Source organism: Bactrocera oleae, chromosome 2 (assembly GCF_042242935.1).
Source record: "Bactrocera oleae isolate idBacOlea1 chromosome 2, idBacOlea1, whole genome shotgun sequence".
Lineage (NCBI taxonomy): Eukaryota > Metazoa > Arthropoda > Insecta > Diptera > Tephritidae > Bactrocera > Bactrocera oleae.
In genome coordinates this window covers 96,527,073-96,551,334 of record NC_091536.1, presented here as the reverse complement: position 1 = coordinate 96,551,334, position 24,262 = coordinate 96,527,073, and the positions used below count along the sequence as shown (strand labels likewise).

The following is a 24,262-nucleotide window of genomic DNA, read 5'->3' as shown; positions in this document are numbered from 1 at the left end:
GTATATGTATGTATGTATATCTGTTTGGTATGGATTGAGCCATGCCACACGCATTTAATCAACTTTTTTTTACAACTTGTTTTTTTAGCTTTTTGTTGCAAATTGTTTTGGCATTACGCTCAATTGCATACAGATATATAACAACAAACATTATCATCATTATTAAATCGGTCATAATTTTTTAGTTGGCTATCTTCCGAAATAATTTTTTCGTGCTCTGTTATAACAAAACAATACTAGAAAGAAATTTTAGGAATCAATGAAAAAAATCTGTATAATTTGTAAATTCCATTTGATTTCAATACGAGTATATTATGCATTTGAAAGAAAATATCTAATAAATATAAATAATATAACTAACACACATAGCAGATTAGCATAAATTGTAGAATTTAAAGCCGATCGATCAAATTGAACAAACAGCAATAGCTTATCCAATGCATTTGGCACTATGAACACAACAACTAAGCAGCTTTTTCTACCTTGAATTCCTTCCCAATTGCGTGTGGTTTCCGTATAAACTAATATGGTAAAGCATTAATGAGAAATTCTTTGTTTAACTGCTGCGTTGTTATATATTATTTAGTTGGTCTTTGTTTAGCTTTTGTTCAAGGTATATCGTATATGTTTGGATATATAATTAGAAAAAAACGTGTTTTTTGTGATTTTTTTTAAGCAGCAATTTTATTTATTAAATAAACAAAACAAAGTGCACTTTTACCGAAATTAATGTAGTTTATTAATCGGTAATCTTTCGATGCCGTATCCGATCTCCAAGAGTACCGTTGAGAAAAGGTGTCTGCCGCTGAGAAAGCATTTTTTGCTTAAAGTTATCTCCAATTCAAAAACCTGTTACATTTATTATTGCTATTGATGATTACAAATAATGTGCAAATAATTAGTCAACATTTTGATTTTTGAGAAAATGTTGGCTTCGCAAAAGAGGTCGTAAAAAAACAACATTTCAGACTGGCTTAAAAATTACTCAAAATTCAAATTATCATCAAAAATCTTATCCTTTCGATCGAAAAAAACGCGTTTATTGTTTTGAGACTTCCGAAACTATTTCAACTTCAAAATTTCGAAAAATGTTCTCAAATATAATTGCAGTCGGTATACGAATATATTTAACTGAAAATCGTTTTTTATAAATTCTCAAATGGATGTAACCTCTTAAAATATTATAGAAATTAATTTTTTATAGCAATTTCAATATTCGCTGTGATCAATTTCAGTTACTCTATTGCATGCCACGTTCTCTTGACAGCAAAAGAGTGAAATCGATATTTCACATTTAATTTCTCCAAGTATTTTTCATTTTACCGTTATTACGGTATATTCATGCAACAAATTGTCTGATGACAGCTTGCAACCTAAAAATAACAGATTTTCATTTGGTTTAGTATTTTCTTCGGTGAAGTTGTGTTTGAAACAACTTCTCTTCTTATCTGCGACAATCAAACACCAAGAAAAATATTAGAAACTGCTTACGAACGGCCAACTCGTTTAGCGGCGTTAACTTATGTGGAGCAGCGTGGTATAAATAGTTGGAAGTCATGCAAATAAGCTAGTTTTGACAGAAGTGAAATTAAACGCTAATTTTATTCGCACTCTCCGGTTCATTTCATAACTGACCTGGGTTGAGTACAAGTAGACTCTACATTGTAGAGTGCAGACTGCTTGTTGCGTGCTGCGATAAATGTCAGTAAATAATTGCAAGCATTTAGCAAACCAGTTAATTATATCTAAGTGCATACATACATACTTCGAAATTCTTAAATTTTTTTTTGATGAATTTTTAAAAATTTTCTTGCACGTGTATTGGCTTTGTCTTCGCTGAATATTTGTTGAAAGAGTCTTTATTGTTTATTCAACAGCCGTCCCTATTCGCATTTTAATTAATCTCTGTAGTTTACAGATTGCAGAAGCACACACAGACCGACACAACTACCAACCGCCAAAGTACTAATGATTTTATGAAATGCTAATTTTGTTGTTGTTTTTGTTTATTTTTGTGTGTTAATTTTCCAGTTTTATTTGTTCGAGCATCAAACTTTCAGTTTTTTGATTTCAAAGCTCGCAAAACGGAAAGTTGTCTGCCACTACAAACTCGTACATTTGTATGCTTACTGCTCATTACAGCTTTCATATGCATTTTTATACTCTCGCAATATATGGCAACAGAGTATAATAGTTTTGTTCACCTAACGGTTGTTTGTATCACCTGACACTAATCGAGTCAGATATGGAGTTACATATAAATGATCAGGGTGACGAGACGAGTTGCATTTCGAGTGGCTATCTGTCTGTCCGTCCGTGCAAGCGATAATTTAAGTAAAAATTAAGATATATTGATGAAACTTCTCACACGTTTTCCTTTGCACAAAAGTGGGATTGGTATTGCAGATGAGCGGAAAGGGTCAATTGCCTATACTATCTACTACTTGACCGATTTTAACCAAGTTTGGTGTGTGAGGTTACCCAAATATTTCTATAATACTACACTGCAAAATCGGATGACAACCACGCCTACTCCCCATATTCCATCAGATTATTTAACTTTACTGAATACAAATCAAATATCAGTGAAGTTATTAGGTTAAAGCTTTGCAAAAATAGTGCTCGCAAGGTATTTCATCTTACGCTTAAGAACTGTCGAAATCGTACTATAACTTTTCAAGAACCCAGACACCAAATATGAGGACCCCAGTGTATATGGTCGATTTTTCAACGCACATATCTGTCAATCTGTGAGGTCGGGTATTGAAATTTCGGGAGAATATTTTTGTAATGACAGCATGCCGTTGTGCCAAAAATATGTAAAATTGGGTCAATACTTTCCTCAGCTCCCATATACCTAATATAAATATTTTCAAAATTTCGATTGATTTTTTACCTTACATGTATATAGTATATTATATTACGTAATCTGTAGGGTTTCTTAATGAAATTCAGAGAGCTTATATTTCTGGTAATGGTATGTCCTAATACCGAAACTGGTGAAAATCGGATCAAAATATTCCCTACCCCCTCTAACACCTTATATGAGAAAATGTATAAGAATTTGAAAGATTTCCAGTTAATTTTTTTTTTTTTCAAAATGCGAGAGTATAAAATGTTCGGTTACATCCGAATTTAGCCCTTCTTGATTGTTATTTTTTGTTTGCTTTTTGTTTTACCATTTGTGAGTAGCTTGTTAAACACGAATATGTAAAAGCGGTTGTGTGCGAGTCTGGGTGTGTAATTTTACATGTTTAAGCGCTTGTTTTGCACACATTTCCTTTTTTCGGGCCTTGCGCTGATTTTGGAGAAAAACAACAACAACATTTGATCTTTATTAAATAAAAAATTAAGCAAAACTGTTTGTTTTGGAAAACTTTTACCCTTACAGCATTTAAAAGACAAAAACAAGAAACAGCATTAACTTCGCTTGCACCGCAGCTATAATACCCTTCATAAATAAAAAAGTTTCCATACAAAATTTTCAGTTTAATCGGTCAGTTTGTATGGTGATAGTACAGATGTTTGGCTTCTCGAGTTCTCTGTCGAAAAAAGTCTACATTTTGCTTATATACGTTACGAGTTTAGCTTTGCTTTTGTCTTCATTCGAATTAATTTGGCAACTACTCGTATGTTGGCCGCTGCAAACCAAACAATATTTAATAGCCGCTTAGCACAAATTTCATGCATCACCGTTTACTCGATGCCCACTCACCACCTACTTACCCACATCGGCTGCCAATAATGCTCTCAATCTCTCAATGAAAAGTAGTCCAAGAAAGCGAAATAAGTGATTTCGGTGCCAATTCTCTCAAATGATAATCCCGTTAATATTAAATTTTGCAAATCATTTCGACGCCTCACTTCGGTTTTCAGCCGATATCGGATTAATAGTAACGCAGAATAAGTGTGTGACATGATTGGTTCCCAGACGCAGAAAATATATCGCACACATAAACGAATATCTGGGCTAAGTCAGATATTCATAGTTGTTTACGCATTTTTGCCACAAATACGTCTCAAGTACCGCTGCGACAAACTGGATATAATTAATGTCACTACGTAGACTAAGACGCCTACTTCTTTTGCGTTGCTTATTGGTTTTGTTATTCCACATCAATGATTCTACAATTTTATTATAACTATGCTGTTTTCCGTCACACAATTCGGTCAACGAAAAGCCGCTGAACTGCAAATATAACTGTTTGCCAAGAAAAAACGGCAACAAGTTGTGGTCACGTTTCCTATTTGTCTTCATTACCTTTGCAACCCTGGTGAAACGTGAATAGGCACACACACACAGACACGCCGCTGCATTCAAACAAATATTGTGCGTCCATTCATATTTTAGTATTGTTGATTGTTGGTGTGAATTTCATCCAATAATTTCTCTATCTGCAAATGTGTCTGCTGGTTTACAACGTTCAGCAGAGGTGTGCTTTAATTGGATCAGGTTGCGGTACATTTAGCCGACTGGACGTATTTACATACGTTGAGGTCTTGCAATGTTCGTGTAGAAATTTAAGTGTTTGTTTAGAAGAGGTAGTTCAGTTGGCGAGCTTTGAGCTGAATTGGTCTAGCATACCTTTCGGTTCTTGAACACGCATTTTTTTCCGGGTATTATTGGGTTTGGGCGAACTGAAGAAAATTGTAAGAGTTACTTTGAAATCATATGTCATCTACATTATTTAAAATTTTAAAAGGTTTGAATTGGTAGGGCGTGAAATTAAATAAAGTTCAGAATCATAAAACAATTATGGTAAATTGGGTATCTCATATATATATTTATATATAGGTATATCTATATAAATTAAAGTTATTTTCATTTCTGAATTCGAATGTACATATGTATATTAAATAATAAAAATACAATACAAAATTTAAACGTGTTTTTCTCGACACGCTGATTTCAGAGTCGGTGAGAAAAGTTTCCCCGAAACGGTTGGACGGATCGAATTGACATTTTTACTCGATCTTCTTAAGGAATGAATAAGATTTTTAAAAATAATTTCGATTTTTTAAGAGATTATATTCAGATGACCATATATTTCCCGGCTAAATCCGGGACGGTTTTTATAGTCATCGATTTTTTTATATTATAATTCAATTAATATCGCGATATATTATATTTTAGTAAATTCATTCTTATTTTTTATTTCTAACTTTTTAACCGTGACGAATGATCAGCTAAGGTTACATGACAACCATGTCGGCTACAAAAAATCGATTTTTTTATATTGTCTTATTTAATTTTATAAAATCTTTAGAGTATTGACCTAAATGCTCAAGTTGATCCGAGTAATAGTTTTGGAGATATAGCCTTGAAAAGTTGCGCGCTCGAGATCAGCTACATATATAGTCACTTAAGACTTAAAACGCGTTTTTCTCGAAACTGTGCTTACAAAGTCGGTTGTCAAGTTATCTCACGAACTACTCAACCGATCTTAATGAAATTTTACACAGGTTAGGATATATAATTTACAAGGCCTTGTATTTAAAAAAAAAATTTCCACAAATTTTCACCAAAATTTGCATATTTTTTGTAAAAACGTCTGCCTAAAATACAATTTTCACTTTTTTGTTTTTTCCTTCGTCCAGTACCTAGTTTATAGTCTTAATTAAAACATGTATTTTTTTCTGTTTACTTCGGATGATCCTGCAAGAAGTTCTGCTGTCAACGTGTAGGCACGCTTTTTCCAAGGGACTGTCGGAAATGACTTCGTAATGACCGAGTTTTGAATATTTTCTTTTGAAATTTTATGTATCTTTGTAAAAAATGTTTCTTTGAATGAAATATTTAATTTTTTATATGAAAAAAACTAATTGAAAATAGGCCGTCTTTTGTTCGAGGCTACATTGCTTCTACCCCTTAATCCTTAAGTGTAAATTTCTTCATAAAAAAATACTTTATTTAAAAATCAGCCATTTTGTCAAAAAAGTAAATTTTGACTAGTTCCACGATCATAACCTCTATTATATATATAGTAATAATACCTTTTTTTGGGTTTAGGATCTAAGATCATTTTATGCAGAAAAATCTTCCTCACCGCGGTTTACGGTTACGGGATCAAGAGTCCAAAATTTTTTTCAAAATGCCTTACCGATTTCTAAAGTTTATAAACTTCTGTGTATGTATACTATTTTAAATTTTTTTTATCAAATAAAATGCCTTTTAAAAATAGATGTGGGTTTACCACTTTCAAAAACATGTTTTGGGAACTCTGCTCTAAATTTGATTTTTATACAGGTAAATTAAGTTTGCCACGGTGTTTGTATCACCCAGAAGGAAGAGTCGGAGACCCTATAAAATATATACATAAATGATCAACATGATGGGCTGAGTTGACTTAACCGTGTCCGTCTGTCTATCCGTTCGTCTTTCCGTCTGTCTGTATATATACGAACTAGTCCCTCAGTTTTTAAGCTATCGTTTTTAAATTTTGCACCTGTCCTTTCATCACTAAGAAGCTGTGACGCTGCAATTCACGAAATTAGGCATGGATTATTGTCTAAGGCAACAATGTATTTTTCTAGGAAATTATTCAGATCAGATCACTATATCATATAGCTGCCATACAAACTGAACAATCAGAATCAAGTTCTTGTAGTTAACTTTGGATTTGTGAACTGTATTAAGTTAACATTTTTTCTTGTTTCATTGGAATTTCGTTTCACTTCAAAAATATTTAAAGAACCTTGAAGTCAAGGATATTCCTGATTTCTTAAATAATGAGTTTTCCTCGGTAAACCAGCTGAGAAGAGCGGTCAGAGAGTCATAAAAGCCTGCTTTTGATTGGTCTATCTACAAATGCGAATTTCGAAATTTTTCGAATTAAATTTTAATTTACCGAAAATGCTATTAATATCGCTTGATTATAATTTTTCCATAAATATTATTTAGTTAGTGGTTGAAACGACTTGAAGGTTTGCCAAGCAATTGTAAAAACAGTGTAGACCCTTGCACAGAGAGTGCCAATTTAACACGATATTCTAACATTCAAACTGCGGTAGTCTCTGGGTCAACGGTGTAAATATTCGCGCGATTGCAATTTTCATAAAAGTCGTGTTTGCAGTTGCATTTGTTGTTGTATGCCTCAGATCAACTGGTTGTCCTCAATGTTTGTTTTTTCCCGTTTTAGTCTGCGTGATTTATGTATTAAATTTATGAAAGCATTTATATCTGGGCATGTGTGTGCTGTCTCACGTTTGATTAGACCATGAGCTCAATTGCTACTTGTTTGCAACACGTCAATTTTGCATATTCAACAAAATGCATATTCACAGCGCTCAAACACCATTTGCAGCGGTCAGGCATCACAACATATAGACTCCACGTAAGCTCTGTAATCCGAAGCTTCTCTGGCATAAACACTATATTTGCTCGTTGTAATATAAAAAAATGCATGCAAATAACTCACCTTTCGATGCTAGAAATATAATTAAGCGGCACTTGCAATAACTGCCGCATCGCAGCGTATACCTTGTAAATATTGCTATAAATGCATTACTTCTGACTTCAATGCAAAATCGTTGCCTTTTCATTTTTATGCTCAAGGACACGCTACACCTATGTACATATGACTACCTCGCTATTTGGCAGCTTTCAAGAGCGTTCTTGTTCAACATTCAGAGCTGTCTTAGCAGAGTGATTGCTTATTTTTAGTATTTAGCTTCAGTTGTTAAATAATAAATCTTGTTTAGGTTACTAATTAATGATAAAATTCTGTATTATTTATCTATCGGTTGGCGAACACACCTATTGTTGTGGTATTATAATTATATTTTATTAATATAAGCGCCTGGGTTCGAGAGTTTAAAATGATTTATAATGAAATAACCAAAATTTAAAGCAAAACTGTTGTTTAAATACATAAACATGTTTTTGAACGCAGAAAACATACAGTGATGAGCACACGTTTGACATTTATAATGATAAAGCTTACGAATGAAGACTTATACGTTCGTATTCTAATTATTTTATTCTTATAATTAATGTAAAATACCTCCATTTTTGGCCCAATATCGATATAGTAGTGACCGACATTTCATAGAGCCAATTGAGTGGTAACTAAAACCTTCTCTCCGAATTTTGTATTCACTAATCGAGCATCATTAGCTAAGAAACCATAAGGTCTGGCCATACTGAATGAGACTGACTTATTAAAATTAACTTATCAACATAAATTCGAATTTTTCGAACTTGCCTACCACCTGTTTACCGTTTGTTTACGAATTTACTTGCGTATATTTTCCATAAATATTGTAGCCAACATATATGGGTCAATTTTCTATGAACAAAAACTACAAGACCAGTTCGTTTACCCAGCTTTGGCTGTCTGAGATGACGTCGTTGTCATTACCGCTTTTCAAGTTTCAAGTACTTGTACGTGGGGCTTGTCGACTCACTACTTTTGATTACTATGTATTATTTATTGTTATCTTTTTACTTGTATGTTTCACACGAACCGGTTTTACGCGCTGCTTATTAGTTGGACACAGTATGAGTTGGTGGTGTAAAGAACATGAATACAATAATTTTTTTCTCATACAATAAAAGACGCAAGCAAAGACAACATAAACAGATAACAACAACAACAAAAACAAGAAAAAAAGATATTTACACCTGAGTCTGAATTTCCGTTGTTTATGATCATGCACAGCTACGTACATCCATATACAGGGTGAGCCACCCTATTTTTTCTATAAAAAATTTGACGAACTGATTTTTTTCATTTAAAGAAATTAAACTCTATATATATTGTACATACATTTGAAGAAAATATTTGTTAGTTTCATGTTCTACATTAATGCTGTCGCCCTCAAAATAGTTCGCATGCCATAATATGCACTTATGCTATATAGCCTTTAGTTCTTCCAGCGTTGCGCTTTTAATCTCATCTCATTTTTGGAAATAGGAAAGAGTCACACGTAGCCAGGTCTGGCGTATAGGGAGGCTAGGGTATCGTTACAGTATTGTTTTTGGCCAAGAATTCACGAACAAGTTATTTAATACATTTCTATTTACAAACGAAAATCGCCAAGCTCATAAAAACAGGTCTAACCTTAGCGGCGCTGCAGCCGAAGTATGCAATGAATACAGCTGAAATGGCATGTATATCAACATATTGAATAAATATTTTAACAATTTAGGTCTCCAATCCCGCGAAATTTTAAAATACCCGCTAATTTTTGAACACACCTCTTACAATAGCGAATAGCTTTTTCGTAGGTCTATGCCTTCCACTATAAGACCCCCCAAAATATTGTCAAATCGACATAGTGCAGCTTTCCGCTATGAAAATACCCTAATCAAATGTTTGCGATATATTAAGCCTCGCGGCACCCTGTTTGTACATATTAAAAATGTGGGGGAAAAATTGCTAGTAAGCGACGCAGAAGTCAATGGGATTGTAGCGCGCCTGTTAAACGAAGATTGCCATTTAAGGTCGCTTTTGATTGCGTCACGCTCGATGAATTTAAAACGTTCAAAGCGACTGGTCTGCGGACTCCAAATGGGCTTGAGAACGGATGTAAGGGGTCGCAACTACCGCAATGTTTTCGAAACAAGTTAGCATTTAGTGTCTGCAAGAAATAAATGTAGCATGAACAGTCGCGCATAAATACTTATGCAGTGCAGCAAATTATGCTTGGCCACTAACTCTTCGTGCGGCTTTTTAGCCAACGTTGCATGTCGAATTCGATCGCCGATCGTGGCAATATCACGATTTAACAATTCAAGCGCTTTTGTCACGCTACTTGAACTTTGGTTGATGCTTAGTGAGTAGGTTGCATACAAATTAAAAACCTCTTACACACTGTTTCATGTGGATTGTAATGCGTGCTTGCTGAGGGTTCCGAAGTATAAACTTTAATCGAGGTAGCATTGAAGCCTCTTGCAAGGGTTTGTTGGATAGCAAATGGATATGAATGAGGAAGTCGCTGGCACGAGAACGTTCTATATACCTATATATGTATATATTTATTAATAGTAATATATTTAGGCGAATCCCCACTAAACTACTATGTAGCCCACACATGCAACTTATGCTCTGAAGTATGCCTGTGCTCAACTGACTCGCTTTGACTTGGCTTCTGAATGCTGACATTATTTAACTCTCGATTTCCATTTTATTAGCTCCACTTCCCTTCCACATAATAAAAACAAAATACTGATGCTCGCCATGCTCGCTTTAACCAGCCTTTGGCAGTCACTAGTTCAAATGAGGCTCTTGAACTCAAAGAACCACAACTAAATATTGTATATGTATATATGTAATTTAGGTTTGAAGTTTGGCTTACTTGCGTTGCCAGCCTCACTGAGTCCACCAGCCGCCTGCTGATGCCATGCATCGCCGCAGCAGAAAACTGAGTCACAAAAGTAGCAATAAAACCTTTAACTGTATTCGCCTCTATGTAGGGTCTCAACAAACTCGCTGCGCGGCCGCAGCTGCTTATTGTGCAACCTTAGGTCATATCTACAAATGTGCTTGCGATCAAGCATTTCGGGTGCAGCCGCATGGCATTTGGCGAGTATGAGCATGCATTGTTATTGTTTGGTAGGTTCACTAGTGGTTTGACGACTCTTGCTCGCTGATCCGCAATGCCTCATTTTAATTTCCGCTGACTGCTAAGCTAAATCTTATGTGTGACTGACTATGTAACTCACGACAGTACTACAGACGAACTGCGTTAACTAAGCGTGCCGAGCATTGCCGTCGTCATTATTACTCCACCTCACTCGAGCATGAACAATGACCGCCGAACCCTTTTCATTTGCCCGTTTTCGAGCTGGCTTTGCTTTGTTAAAGGTTTCGTTGTGGAAGTTTGCCGACCAAAACCAAAGACACAAATCGTTAAAGCGGCCGACCTGAAATAGATTTCTTGTCGCCGACTAGACAGTCAGTCGCATTTGAACTTTGACGGCAAGCGAAGGTGCGCATTTCCTACCCACGAAAGCGTCAACAGTTTTCACAGTCTTCCGTTGATCACATTGAATGATTCATTCTCTTGCGCTGCCAAATGGTAGGTAAACACTTCAAGCTTTCGACTTAATTGGATTAGTTTTTGTACTGGACGCATATATGAGGAAATGCAATATTGATTTATAAATTTTCACATATTTCCTTACTTATGTACCTGCAACGCCTCTTTTTCGAAGGCAAGCAGTAATTTGTTGCGCCAAACGTTTATTACATTTCCAAGTATTCACCCGAGTAGCGTACGCTGCGCGCAACAAGCTCATAATCAAAGCAGTGTTTATAAAATATTAAAGCTATTTAATAAAGGCCGCTCATGGACTCGTCCACAAAGCCACTAGAACCACCGTCAGTGGTGGCTGAGTTCCAGAGAGTAAAGTTGCGTCCAGTGCCGAAAGTGAAAAGACGCGCACCGCAACCGCCGACCACTTTGGCGCTGAAAAAAGTTGGCATTCGCTTCAACATTGCAAACTCAAATAAAAATTTAATCATGTGTTTATTTTGATTTCGACATTTGTTGATGCCAAATTTAATGTTTTTGTTTTTTACTTTTTATCTTTTCAGACCTCATCGACAACCAAGACTACCACTCTCACTACGCCTGCCAAATTGTATGGCAAGGATTTGAGCGAGTATGATGAGGTGGATGTTGATGCTCTGCTGGCACAATTGTCACCGGAAGAAATCAATATTTTGGCCAAAGAAGTCGATCCCGATGTAAGTAGTGTATTCTCCTATAATTTAATTATTTATATAAATTGTGTACGCCAGTCAAAAAATCTAAAATTGTGTAAAAATACTAGTCCTCCATGAAACGCAGTAAATCCTGCATACATTTCAGCGAGGATCGGAAATAATAAAATTGTGGAACCTGATTTTACACATTCTGTTAAACAAAAAAAAAAGTACAACCATAGCCTAAAAAATATACTAATCAAGTTTGCATGAAACTATTCACTACGGGTGTGTTTTTGTTGTAATTCTGTATGTACATTAATGATATGTCGTATTGATGGTAACATACTTGTAATTCTTTCTTTTCTCAGGACAATTTCCTGCCACCCGATCAACGTTGCAGTTATGAATGCGCCAAAGATCCCACTGGTCCGTTGAATCGCAAAAAGCTTATCGAGCATATTAATAAGCAGGCCTTAGAAACACCCGATGAGCCCGAATTTGAGCCGTACGTTAAGGGTACAGTACGTGGCAAAAAATGGGTAGCACCACCAAGAGATGACCGTGAAGTAGCCGCTGAGGAACAGATCGCCATCGATTTGGGTGAGGAGTATGAGCATGCGCTGAGTGATGCTACACAAGAAGAGATTATCGATCTGGCTGGTACGTGAAAACAACCAAGATTAGCAAGTCTTGAAAAAAATATGCTTAATTTGAAAATGTTTCTGAAAATTCATACCATCAAAAATCTGTTATGCTTTCTCATTTGCAGCTATTCTTGGCTTCCACTCGATGATGAATCAGGACCAATATCATGCTTCTTTGTTGAACAAAGGTCAACCAGTTGGCATGGGTTGGGATGGTATTACAAAATCAACTCAACCAAAATTATTCCCCATGGATCCACCAAATAACACAGATGTCGAAGAATCAATTAAACGCGTAAAAGATAACGATTCAAAATTGATTGAACTGAACTTAAATAACATTAAGGTATTTGAATAAATTTCCGAGAAAATTCAGAATTATATTGTACTTCAAACTAACATTTCTATAATTTGTAGAACATATCCGATGAGAAATTCGAACAACTTTTCCAAGTACTGCCTGAAAATGAAAATTTGGAAGTTCTTTCCTTAACAAATGTCGGTCTTACTGACAAGACAGCTCTCTTATTGGCTGAAGCAATTGAGAAAAGCAAAACCCTGAGAGTATTAAATGTTGAGACAAATTTCATTAGTCCGCCTGTTATAGTGACCTTAGTGAAAGCCCTGCTCAAGTGCCGCACAATTGAAGAGTTCAGGGCCTCCAATCAAGTAAGTACTCTCATTCTCATTACCGTATTCCAAATGTAATTCAACAACAAAAAATATTAACTGCCTTGCAGCGATCCTCAGTGCTCGGTAATAAGATCGAAATGGAAATAACCGAATTGGTGGAAAAGAATCCATCTTTGCTCAGATTGGGTCTGCATTTGGAGTTCAACGACGCACGCCACAGAGTTGCCGCACATTTGCAGCGCAACATCGACAGAAGTGAGTACACGTTTTCAGTTAGTTACTCCACCACATTTTCTAGGCACTTAATAGAAGGATTTTATACATATATACAAATATATGCCTTCTCCGACTGCGTGAAACAGCGTTGGCTTTAGTGCAGTTCACTCAATTTTCCGAAGCCTAAACTTGCCCCTGACTGCTCGTTTAAGTTTAATACTGATATACTACATATAAAGAAAAGAACAATTTATTAGGTTCGAAAAGAAATTGTTGTAACCATGTCATTCTTCACATTCTTCACATACAGCTGAAATACAACCATCTGTAGCTGCTAAAAGCTCGCTCATGCGCTCACCGCCATCCGAATCACAAATCGCGCCATTGCCACCATTATCATCGCCATCGTTAGTTTTGTCCGCTCATTTGCAAACGTTGACAAATGAGGCACCACCTCCACCACCATCAGCAATAACGGTCTCCATCAATGCAGCAAAAATGCCGTCCGTTGAAACTGAATTGGAGCAAAAAATTCAATTAACAGCTGCAACAGCTGAGGGTACAGCTACCGAGAAAAAGTCAGATGACTCGGCGATCAGTGCATCGAATTGCTCAGCTGAATTTAATATTTTGAAATCATTGAAAAATGATATTGACGCAAATGCAAAGAGCGATAAGTTAGATGCAAAAATCGGTGATGCTGATTTGGCACTACCACCACGGATGCCAGATGCAGCAGCAGCAGCTTTGCTGCCAGCGCCGGCTACCGTTGTAGCTGCATTGAATATTATACAAGATGCCAACGATCGCAAAGAGAAGGAAATTTAAAGAACTCGCGTGAAAACTTGTGCAAATTTAAATTGAAAAAAAATATAAAAATATATTTATATATATATTACAAAATCGAATCGAGCATCTTATAAAAATATTTCTAACGAATATTGTTTGATTTTTTAACATAAAAATGTTCTTTAAATTTCCTAACCTTCAAATCTTAAAAAAAAAAATCGAAAAATAATTGCATTTGCTGGCGTCAGGTAATATTGATTACCCCGTTCACTTACTCTCTCCCACAACTAAATTTTGCTGCGTTTAACATAAAGTCAAATATCCAACATAAATAGTGATTTGCTCAAATATCGTTCGAAAATGTGCCAATGTACAAATTTACATAACGTCACTGCGTTGTTCATCGATCGTTCAATTGTTTTTGTTGAAGCCTCATGTGTTCTTAATTCGTTGTTTTTATTACTATTAATTGTTGCTGTTATTGTTGTTATTACACTGCTAAGAATATAGTTGAATAGGTCTTTAACGAATATTTTGCCACATTTAACAGTGGACCAGCGATTTATCATAATGTTTATTATCTAATCATGGAAACACTCACTCGATTTTCATAGATCATGGGGACTTTTCATTCAAAACGATTACATCACTTCTGCTCGCGCCGCAAGCTCAGCCAAACATACATCTTATCAATTAAATTAGTTTGCTAATATACACAAATACCTATGCTGCCTTTGGCTATGGGACAGTTTTCATAATTTTCACTCACAAGCTTTGCTTTATGCGTTTTGCCCCGCTCATCCTTCACTAGATCCAAGCAGTTGTCACTTAGTCCGCACTTGATTCAAAAAATCAAATGTTGTGTAGTTCGTTCCCTTTCAATGTAAGTCCGCTCTTAACTGTATTTGTTGCTCTTGTTGAACCCGTCACTCTACCCATTTTGTATGTATAAAATTGTTTAAACTAGAACCTCCTAATAGTGTTTCTTTTATTTATCTGTTCAAAAACTGTCTTTGTCAACCACAAATTTGTAAATTTATACACGTGTAAATTAAACAAATCAAAAATGATAATAAACGCCGCCTCATCGCTTAATGCAACGCACACACCGATCGAACAACAGTTGTACGCGTGCAAAAATTGAAACCGAACTTGCCGAAATTGATTGTGCCGGCTAATATGGAGCTGCCGCCAGCATCAACGCCATCGCCATCTTCCTCACCGTCGCCATCGCCGCAGCCACGCATTGAATTCAACCTGGAGGAGGACGCCGACCATGTGGCGGGTGGCGATGACTTTGACCCTGAAATTGATCCGGACAATATGGTGGTGCCGGGTAGCCGTGCCGTGACACCCAACTCCGAATTGCAATCACCATCACCGGCGTTCAATCAAAGTGCCAACAGTTACAATGCACTCATGTGAGTTAGTGTGTTGCTTTTGTAAAAAACAAAAAAACATTAAAAACAAAACAAATATCGAAAATGAAAACTAAAAGACACCGCCAACACACAAACATTTGTACAAAATCAGCCAAGTTATATCCACACCAGATGTCCACACAAACCACCAACCAAATCAGTCAGCATCACTACTTCGTTCTCTGTATATAAATCTGCATCTGTACTAAATACAATTTCATCCATACCAAATGATCATTCAACAACAACAACCACATCATCAAATATGGAACTTTCGTTGTGTTACTTCTGACAATGTGTTCCAAGTGTAAACTAACCTCGTTATTAATGTTTTTGTTATGAAGTCATCTAAAGCTTCAGAAAAAAGATGCAGATACATCAAACTCATCGATTATCTTGTGTTACTTTTCCACTATAAATAGCCATTGTTACATTCTCATATTTCTATAAAAGTTTGCCTATTTCTGTCACAAGACGGGTTGTTTATGTGTTCTTTAAATAAGTTCATATCCTGTCATTGTTAATTGCACTGTGCTTTATCTATCGATATTGTTTTATCGATTGACTATACAAGTAGAAGTGTATATGTACATATATATTACGGCTGTTCTTTAGACAATTTTTTTTTCTGATTTTTGTTATGTTTTAGAACAACTAACTCAAAGTTTTGAAGAATCTAATAATTTGGCATCGAATAACAATAAATGAAAGAACGGTGATTGTCTATATATGTATGTACATATCCATAAGTTCCAACAGCTTGACATCATCATTTTATGCATTTCAACCAGACTTCATCTCGTCTGTGCAATCACTTCAAGCACACTTCCGTCGAAACAATATCATTATGTTGAATTTTGTTTTCTTACCTGCTGTCTATTGTTCTGGACAAATACTGTTTACTCTACTATTGAGCTTAAAATTCAACCTGCGTCATGCGAATTTGTTCATTTGTTTGCTCGAGTTTTCCATATATTCAAATCCTTCACTCTCGACTCAATATTTTGCCGCCCGTCAACACCACTCCTCCAGCAATACCACTTCTCTCTCTCGAGTTTGTTTTTTGTTCATTGCCGTGTCTCCACCTCTATATATCTCTATAATCAACTTTCTGTTCCGAGTACTTGTCCACCACCCACCGCGCAAGTTATGGCCACACTTTGCTGGCGTCTTTATTTTCCTTGACTTGCATACGCGCACATACATTCCTTTTGATTTGCCGTTGTTTAACATTTACTTGTTTTTGTTTCTTTCTATGTTTTTTGTCTTTGTGTTTGCAGTAAGAAAAGATCTTGAGTTACGTCTGCAGTTCAGATTTTTCAATAATCTGCACAGAAAGTCAACAAGAATTCAATAAAATACTGAATGATCTTAATAAAGATATATTTATATATATAATGATTGAAGTAAAAGAATATAAACACAAAAAAAAAAAAAACTATTTACTAAATATATAACGCACTCGTAAGTTAAGACAATTAAGTACAGCGTTTGATGCAAGCAAATGATAGCGAAAAGAAGACGTGCAAACGCCGCCAGGATAACCAGCCTCTTTATATATATATATACTTAGAAAGAGTAAGAGAAAAGCTAATTCGTCATTAAAAGCTGCTGCCGACAATACCAGACTGTAACTGCACGGCTAGCGAGTTAACTTCTGCACATAAACGCTTAATTTAGACTTTAGCGCACTTTTGCACAAACAAAAAGGCGCGAATTTAACAAAGGATATGGCGAAAAACTCATCAAGTCGAATATAAATTAAAAATTAAACTAACCTCGTTGAAAATAAAAAAAGAATGGACAACAAAAATTCTGAGAAATGAAAAAAAAACAAAATCAAAAACTATAGTGCACAGTGTCTGTAAAACAACGTAAAACAGAACACCCAGAGGCACATAAACACTAAATATAAAAAACAATTATAAATGAAAACAAAAGAGGAATATATTTTAACAAACAAGAAAAACGCTTAGGTTTACGTAAAATCATATTCATATTTGCATAATTATATTTCATACACACCCCACATAAAATATATGCGAAGTGTATGGAGCATGAAAGAAGCCGATGGACTAAAAGAAGACGAAAGCTGATACTGATAATGATTTATAAAACAAAAACGAAGTTTCGAGAAATTCAAAATGATTTCTAGGAGTAAATATTTATATAATAAACAAGGTATCTATAAACCATTCGTATCTGCATAGTGCAAGCGTAGAGTATTGAAGCAAGCAAACTGGTGTAACGCCAATCAGCGTGCACAAACATCAAATAACCACTAAACCGAAATCTAAACCAAAATTATTGCCTTAAAAGCTTAACGTTTGCCGCTACTACCGACATATGTATGCATTAAAAGGCGGGCAAGTGAGGCTGCTAACATTATTTGTACATCCAGAAATGTAGCCAACACTTAAATGTATTATATAAATTTTTACAGCACAACTTAGCCTAGAAAAAATTTGTATTTGCCCTTAATGCATACTATGCAAACTTAAACTGCCGTTATTTTTGGCTTGGCCATCTTTCGAGATCCCGCTTGAAGCCCCATTTATCCGTCTAAAAGCAAGCTCTGAAATTTCTATTAACTCACTGTAGTTTTAAACACTGTTTAGACCCTTATACTGAAGTACCATTTTCTGCATTAACTGTAGTTTTAACATTTAGACATTTCCACTTTGACACACTGCCATGTTTTTATTTAATTTAATTTTTTTTCCTTTTGCATGCTCTAATATATTGACCGAGTATTTCATCATTTTAAGTATTCATTTTTACTAAAAGCATGTTTTCGAACAATAGTTCGAACTTCAGCGAGAAAGCGCCTGTCGGTACATCATCCAGTCAAAAAACTCAAAAATTTCATCAACAATACTGCACTTTCTTTAGCTGCAGTGAAGTGCTTTTGACCCAACTGAAATGGCCGTTTGGCCGTAAATATTTTTGGAAATGTAATGAATTATAATTACTATTAAATAAAGTTGTTTTCTATAAAATTACATTACGAAAAAGAAAAAAAAAATAAAATAAACAATTTGGCACTTCACTTCAGCTAGCTGTCCGGCCATTGAAAGTCACACTAAACATCAGCAACAACACTGCTAACTCATGCAAAACACAAAACAAAAATCTGAGCATTCTAAAATTTCGCAATTTATATATTTTTTATTTAGGAATTAAACTGCGATTTAAATTATTAAGTGAAATATTAACTCTCCCAACCTATAAACAAAAACTCACAACGTACTCGGCTGAAGCCCAAAGGATTAATAGCAGACCTCAAACATTTAACACGAATACCACAACAACAAAACAACCAAAAACCGAACAAACCATAAAATGTGTGAAAGCATAAATCTTTATAATTTTACTTACAAAATAGTAAAATCATATATTTACTCATAATTAAGAATAATATCGATAACTACAAAAATTATAAACAAAAATGCCGAAGAAATATAATGCAGCAGCTGTTGCACAATACACAAATCCACCGAAAAACCTGTATATCTAAGTACATATGTATGTACAGCATATACACTATGACTGTCGTTTGGCGTGGATGTCGGGCGCAAAAAAAGTTCGTAAAATTTGTAACTGTTGTTGCGTGTTTGCGTACTTACGTTTATATAACTTGTATCTTTAAGATGTTGTGAAACTAACCCAGATACCAAATGTTATCCAAACGCATTAATCTTGAAAAAAAAAATCGCTTAAGTAAGCGCTTTCATCTCTTTTAATAACTTAAATCATTTTTTTTTCTTTTTTTTTTGTTATTTTAATATATAATTTATGTAGTTAATATTGCGTTTAAATCAAGTGGTTCCATGCATATGTTCACCACTGTATTTTTTTTGCCTACTAACAAGTGCATACAGACCCACCCTGTGCAGTTAAGCTTTCAACTAGCGCGTATAAAGCTAAAAATGTTGGCGTATCTATTTGAAGAGTCTTCAACGTCGATCTTCAGTGTTTTTGTATTTTGAAAAGTTGAAAATAAATTGTAATGAATGCGCTGGACAAATATTTAAAACTCATCCCAATAACTTGCCCTCGCGTAATGAATAATGATGCTTGTTGTGAGAACTCTCTTAAATGATGTTACTACTAAAATAAGATTACTCCTAATTGAATGCCATTACTTCTTGTTGTTATTTATTAACTGAAATTTCCTACATCTCCTTAGCATACCGACAATTTGTTGTTGTAAACATGTTTGACTAATCAATGTTTCTTGTTTTGGTTTTTTCTCTCTTCCACGTGTTCTTCTCTACTTCCAGTACGTGTAAATCGCCTCAACCAGCGTAAATAAACTGTGTGAACCAACCAACCAACCAACTAGCCACTTTGTTGTTCACCTTAATTTGCAAAGCCAACCGTAAACAAACAGAAAAACCTCTACAATATACATAATTCGCTATTACTTACTTACAAACATATGTGTGTGTTGAAACAAAAAAAAAGTAGAAAAAACAAATAACAACTGGAACTTTTAAAACTGTTTTTTATTATTGAATGAATGTTTGTAAATCATGTTAAAAGCAATGAAAACAAAAACCGAAAACCACCAAAATAAAAAATATTTGTTCGACTAATCACTCGCTTCATCTACTACTGTTACTACCTACAACTACCTACAACTACTATTCAACTGCCACCACCACCAGCATGACCTCAGCAGCCACAATATAAGTTTCAAGAAAACTAAAGGGTGTAATCAAGCAAGAAAAGTCCCAATGAATTAAATTGTGCAAAAAAGTACGTATGGAAATTTTAAATTAACTTTATTATATATGCATACATATATTGCTGAAACATAATGAGAATCATTTTTAATGGCGTTGTATAAAATAGCCTAATTCCTAACTTAATAGGAAATTTAGCAATTAGCTGTAAAAAGATTATGTAATGTTGAAACTAGTTTATATGCAAGAAAACAACAACTTTGACTTTGTTTGACTGACTAGAGCGAACTCGGAAATTATCAAACTATAAATTAGTAATTATAAAACTGGTCAATATTTATTTAAGCTGTTCTAAGTGAGCCAAGTTGTAAATCAGTGTACATTTTCGTTTGTTTAACTTCATATTAAAATTCGTCGCAAAAGTGTCCGTTGCACATACATATTTACATATATAATATTATATTTTTATGTCACATTTGTTTTCGGCGTCTAAACAATATAACCATAGCATAGTGTAAGTCACGTTATTTGTGTTTCGATCGTCTCATTTTATAATTACAAAACTTTGGTAGTTTAGGTTTGATTTTTTGCACCTAACTACTAACTATGAAATGAATAGTTTGCATAATAGGGGCACAGCTAGTGTGACAGCGATATATGTATATAAAATAGTGAAGCAACGGAATTAGTTACTTTAATACTCATTTAAAATTTTAAGGTTTTTTTTTATTAGTTATGTGAAAAATGCCCATCCGCAGAGTAGGTTTTTATCGAGTTTCCATAAAATGTCGCCATTAGCATAAATAATTAAAAAAATCGATCGCAAACGATGAGAGATCAATAATGTAAAATCTACAGAATTTTAATTTGAGCGTGTTCTTTATAAACAAAAAAGAGAAAGCTAATAATTGTGAGCAGCTCTCTTTAGGAGTGTGTTCCTACTTCGTACTATTTTGTTTTTTATAGTTTTTTAGTTTATAAATATATTTGATGAGAAACTCAATGTTATTTAATCACAGATTGCGTCTGCCGCCTCATTCCAGTGATTACATACTTAATGAAAATGCCGACAAGTTGACATAACTTGAGAGCCCTTCAAACCTGTAATTGTTCTGCTAAATCAGACTGTCACAACTAGCGACTTAAGTACTCAGTAAAGTAAATACTACTCTATTTGACCAATATTTGTCGGTGTGCGTCATATTGAGTTTTTCCTACCTTCACTCAAACTAATATAAAAGAGACACGCATATACATATAAACACACTTGCAAAATTCACGAAATCAACTAATTTTTGTTATTTTTCCCAGGTGGCCGCCTAAGACGTCTGGGTCACTTTAGCTGCAACTACACTGTGGGCGCTTGGCAGTAGAAGGCATGCAGCGCACAACCGCACCAGATCAAAGTGGAATCGGATTTATACACACAAACCTACGACTTCAAAAAGCAAATAATTTACATGAATTATAATCCTACATAGCCCACAAGTTACATATGCAGCATTTATAATTCAAACACACGTGAATTAAAGTTTGTAAACCAACATCTGGCACCAATGCATGGGCAGTAACACAAGTGTAGAGCTGCGTATACCGCACACTAAGCAAAATGCACACACAATTTATTATACTTAATGAAAATGCTTAAAAAAAATGCGTACAGGTATTATGTAACAGGCGATTTGGAATAACATATAAATGTTTGTTTGTTTTCTCAGCTTACCTACACACATATTTGCATATATAGATACATATATACATATGTATGTGCAATTGAAATGCTATTTTATATTTAAATGCTATCGAATTATGTTTTAAAAGCGCGCATATGCGCAGAATTAGTTTTATTTATGTTATTAGTTTATTGTTGAGGTTATTTCATTTGTATCGCACACAAAATGGTGTCTAATTGTAATTATGTTTATGAATTGTATGCGCTCTGTTGCGTTTTTGTTCCTTTGAACGCTAAATATTTGTAAAAAATCATGTAATTTCCATAGTGAAACTTTTGGAACACACTCACACACACATATACCTATATAATTGCATATTTAACAGAAGCTGCCAGTTAATATACTAAATGCATGGTTAGTTTATAAAAATATATACACTTACATATGTATTGTACAGTCAAGAGCTAATGCGATAGATGCGTTCTTATGCCACTCAAAAGTGGAAAATATCCAGAAGCTTAACTCGACCTACCATCTCTACAATCAATCACTTACATACGACCAATAAGCTGTTGATTACCCCTTATCAATGCAATTTCGAGTATGTACATTTAGTTTGTTTACTTTTATTTCCGAGGTGATGTCTCAAGCGAATAAATCATGAAAATTAAAAACTTGAAAGACAGCTATAATAATTATATAAAAACTTCAAAAAATGCACATTTTAGTGAGCTTACAGTAATAAGTGGCTGTCAATCCACCAAAATGGCAACTCATGTCGCCCAACAAAGTCCACTCGAGTCTATTTGAAAAAAAAAAAACATGCGCAATGATTTGCATTTTCGCGCGGTTTTCCTCGGGAATGTTGGAGTGTTTGAAGCACTCGAAAGCCAAATTTTATTGCGTATATGTCTTATTTTTTTCACAACCCCGCTACCTTTGCAGTATAGAGAAATTCTTTAATATTAATTAAACTTCTGCATTAAGAGAAAAAGGGAAGGCGAAAAGAGCGTTTGTATGAATTAATGAGCTTTTATAGCCGCCCTTAAAATTCAACTAATTTAAAATCAACAAATAACAATCAAATTTGCTTCGGTTCAAGCGAAAACGGTTGGCGAATGGCGTAACGGTAAATTCATTGAATTCTCAACTTCACATAAGAATACTAAATTTCATGTTTAAGAAAAAGAAAACTCGTTAGTGTGTTACACGTATTTTACTGCATCCGAAGACTTACCACAGACATTTGTTCACCACCCAAATACACAAACAACAACTGCACACGCATCAGATGCACATATACATATAAATATATACGTACATAAAGTTAAAAGTGCAAGCACTGGCAATTATTCTCTTCATTCATAGCACTTACCAGTTGTAATTGCTTATCAAAGAAAGTAGCTTTTGTATGGCGAGCGTTAAGAAATTGAAAATGAAAAATAAAAAAGGATCATGCTATTTTATAATCTTAATTAAACAGTTTTAACAATCGAGCTATTTATATTGCAACTGATTGAATTATGATTGAATATATGATTTTACTATTTAATGCAAATTTGTAAAGTGTAATAATAAAAAGTTTATATAAACATACATATATATATTTAATGATGAAAGCTTATAATTAATGAAAATTGTAAAATAAAAATGAAATAAAAAATTTAAAAACGCTTAAAAATGTAAAGAAACTTTTTAATTTTTGTTTTATGTTTTGAAAATATGATATAGGTTAATACTTATTTAAATTAATAACTAACTATTTAGATGTTGGTGGCTAACTTCGTAAAAATATTGCTAAAATATAGAAATATATATATATATATATATATTAATAGTTAGCCACCAACATCTAAATAGTTACCTTCGAAGTACGAAAGTAGGATTATTGAAAAGTATTATTATTAATCATAGTAAGTAGTTACAGCAATAAAAATAGCGGCATAATCTACACTCTTATTTCGTTGGTGTATAACAGTATTCTGTCAAACTTACATATATAACGTAACAGTTGTTATATCGTATGTATTGGATCAAAGTCAAAAATATGAATGCATCATAATATAATGATCGATTGCACTCGAAATTAGCGCTTCCTTCATTCATCTCAAGTATTATAGTTCTGAGGCACTGACATAAATGTGTTCTTTTATTGCGTAAACTATCTTCTAAGAGCAACAATATTGAATATGCCGTCATAATCCGCAAATCCCAAGTACACCTGATATGGCTATATGTATACATATACTTGTAATACATTCTATTATCATCGCACTACTGTGACGCAAGCACAGTTTTCATACAACGGTATAAATGTTGCGAATTTCATAAGATTTTTTGTTTACTTATTTTTTATAAAGATGGCCAAAGACAATTTTTAAACATAACTTAAAATACAACACAAGTTGTGCTATGCTTTTTCAAACCACAGGTGCTAAACAAATTAAATTTTTCTTTGATTTAAATCTGATCTCTTCCGAGCCCTTGGATTTTTTGTGACTTAAGTAAATATGTACAGAGAACACATAGGTACGTACAACACAA

General features: G+C 34.3%; 1 protein-coding gene across 15 annotated transcripts in view; it reads left to right on the top strand.

The window, feature by feature from the left end:
- tmod (tropomodulin) overlaps positions 1-23,409 on the top strand; it is a 117,976-nt gene extending 94,567 nt beyond the window's left edge. For 6 of the 15 annotated variants that reach the window (XR_011394996.1, XR_011394995.1, XR_011394994.1 and 3 more), the window contains 10 exons: positions 11,541-11,693; positions 12,023-12,314; positions 12,424-12,644; positions 12,716-12,967; positions 13,039-13,186; positions 15,060-15,357; positions 16,638-17,538; positions 18,534-18,940; positions 19,641-20,118; positions 21,357-23,409. Coding sequence is in view for 2 of the 15 variants with exons in the window: in XM_070106091.1 (XP_069962192.1) it covers positions 11,541-11,693; positions 12,023-12,314; positions 12,424-12,644; positions 12,716-12,967; positions 13,039-13,186; positions 13,458-13,975 (1,584 nt within the window). In the remaining 13 variants the exon portion in view is untranslated. Of the gene's footprint in view, positions 1-10,922; positions 11,023-11,231; positions 11,422-11,540; positions 11,694-12,022; positions 12,315-12,423; positions 12,645-12,715; positions 12,968-13,038; positions 13,187-13,457; positions 13,991-15,059; positions 15,358-16,637; positions 17,539-18,533; positions 18,941-19,640; positions 20,119-21,356 lie in introns of those variants that run through there. The other 9 variants (XR_011395004.1, XR_011394999.1, XR_011394998.1 and 6 more) reach the window with 9 other exon arrangements.
- The last annotated feature ends 853 nt before the right edge of the window (positions 23,410-24,262 follow it).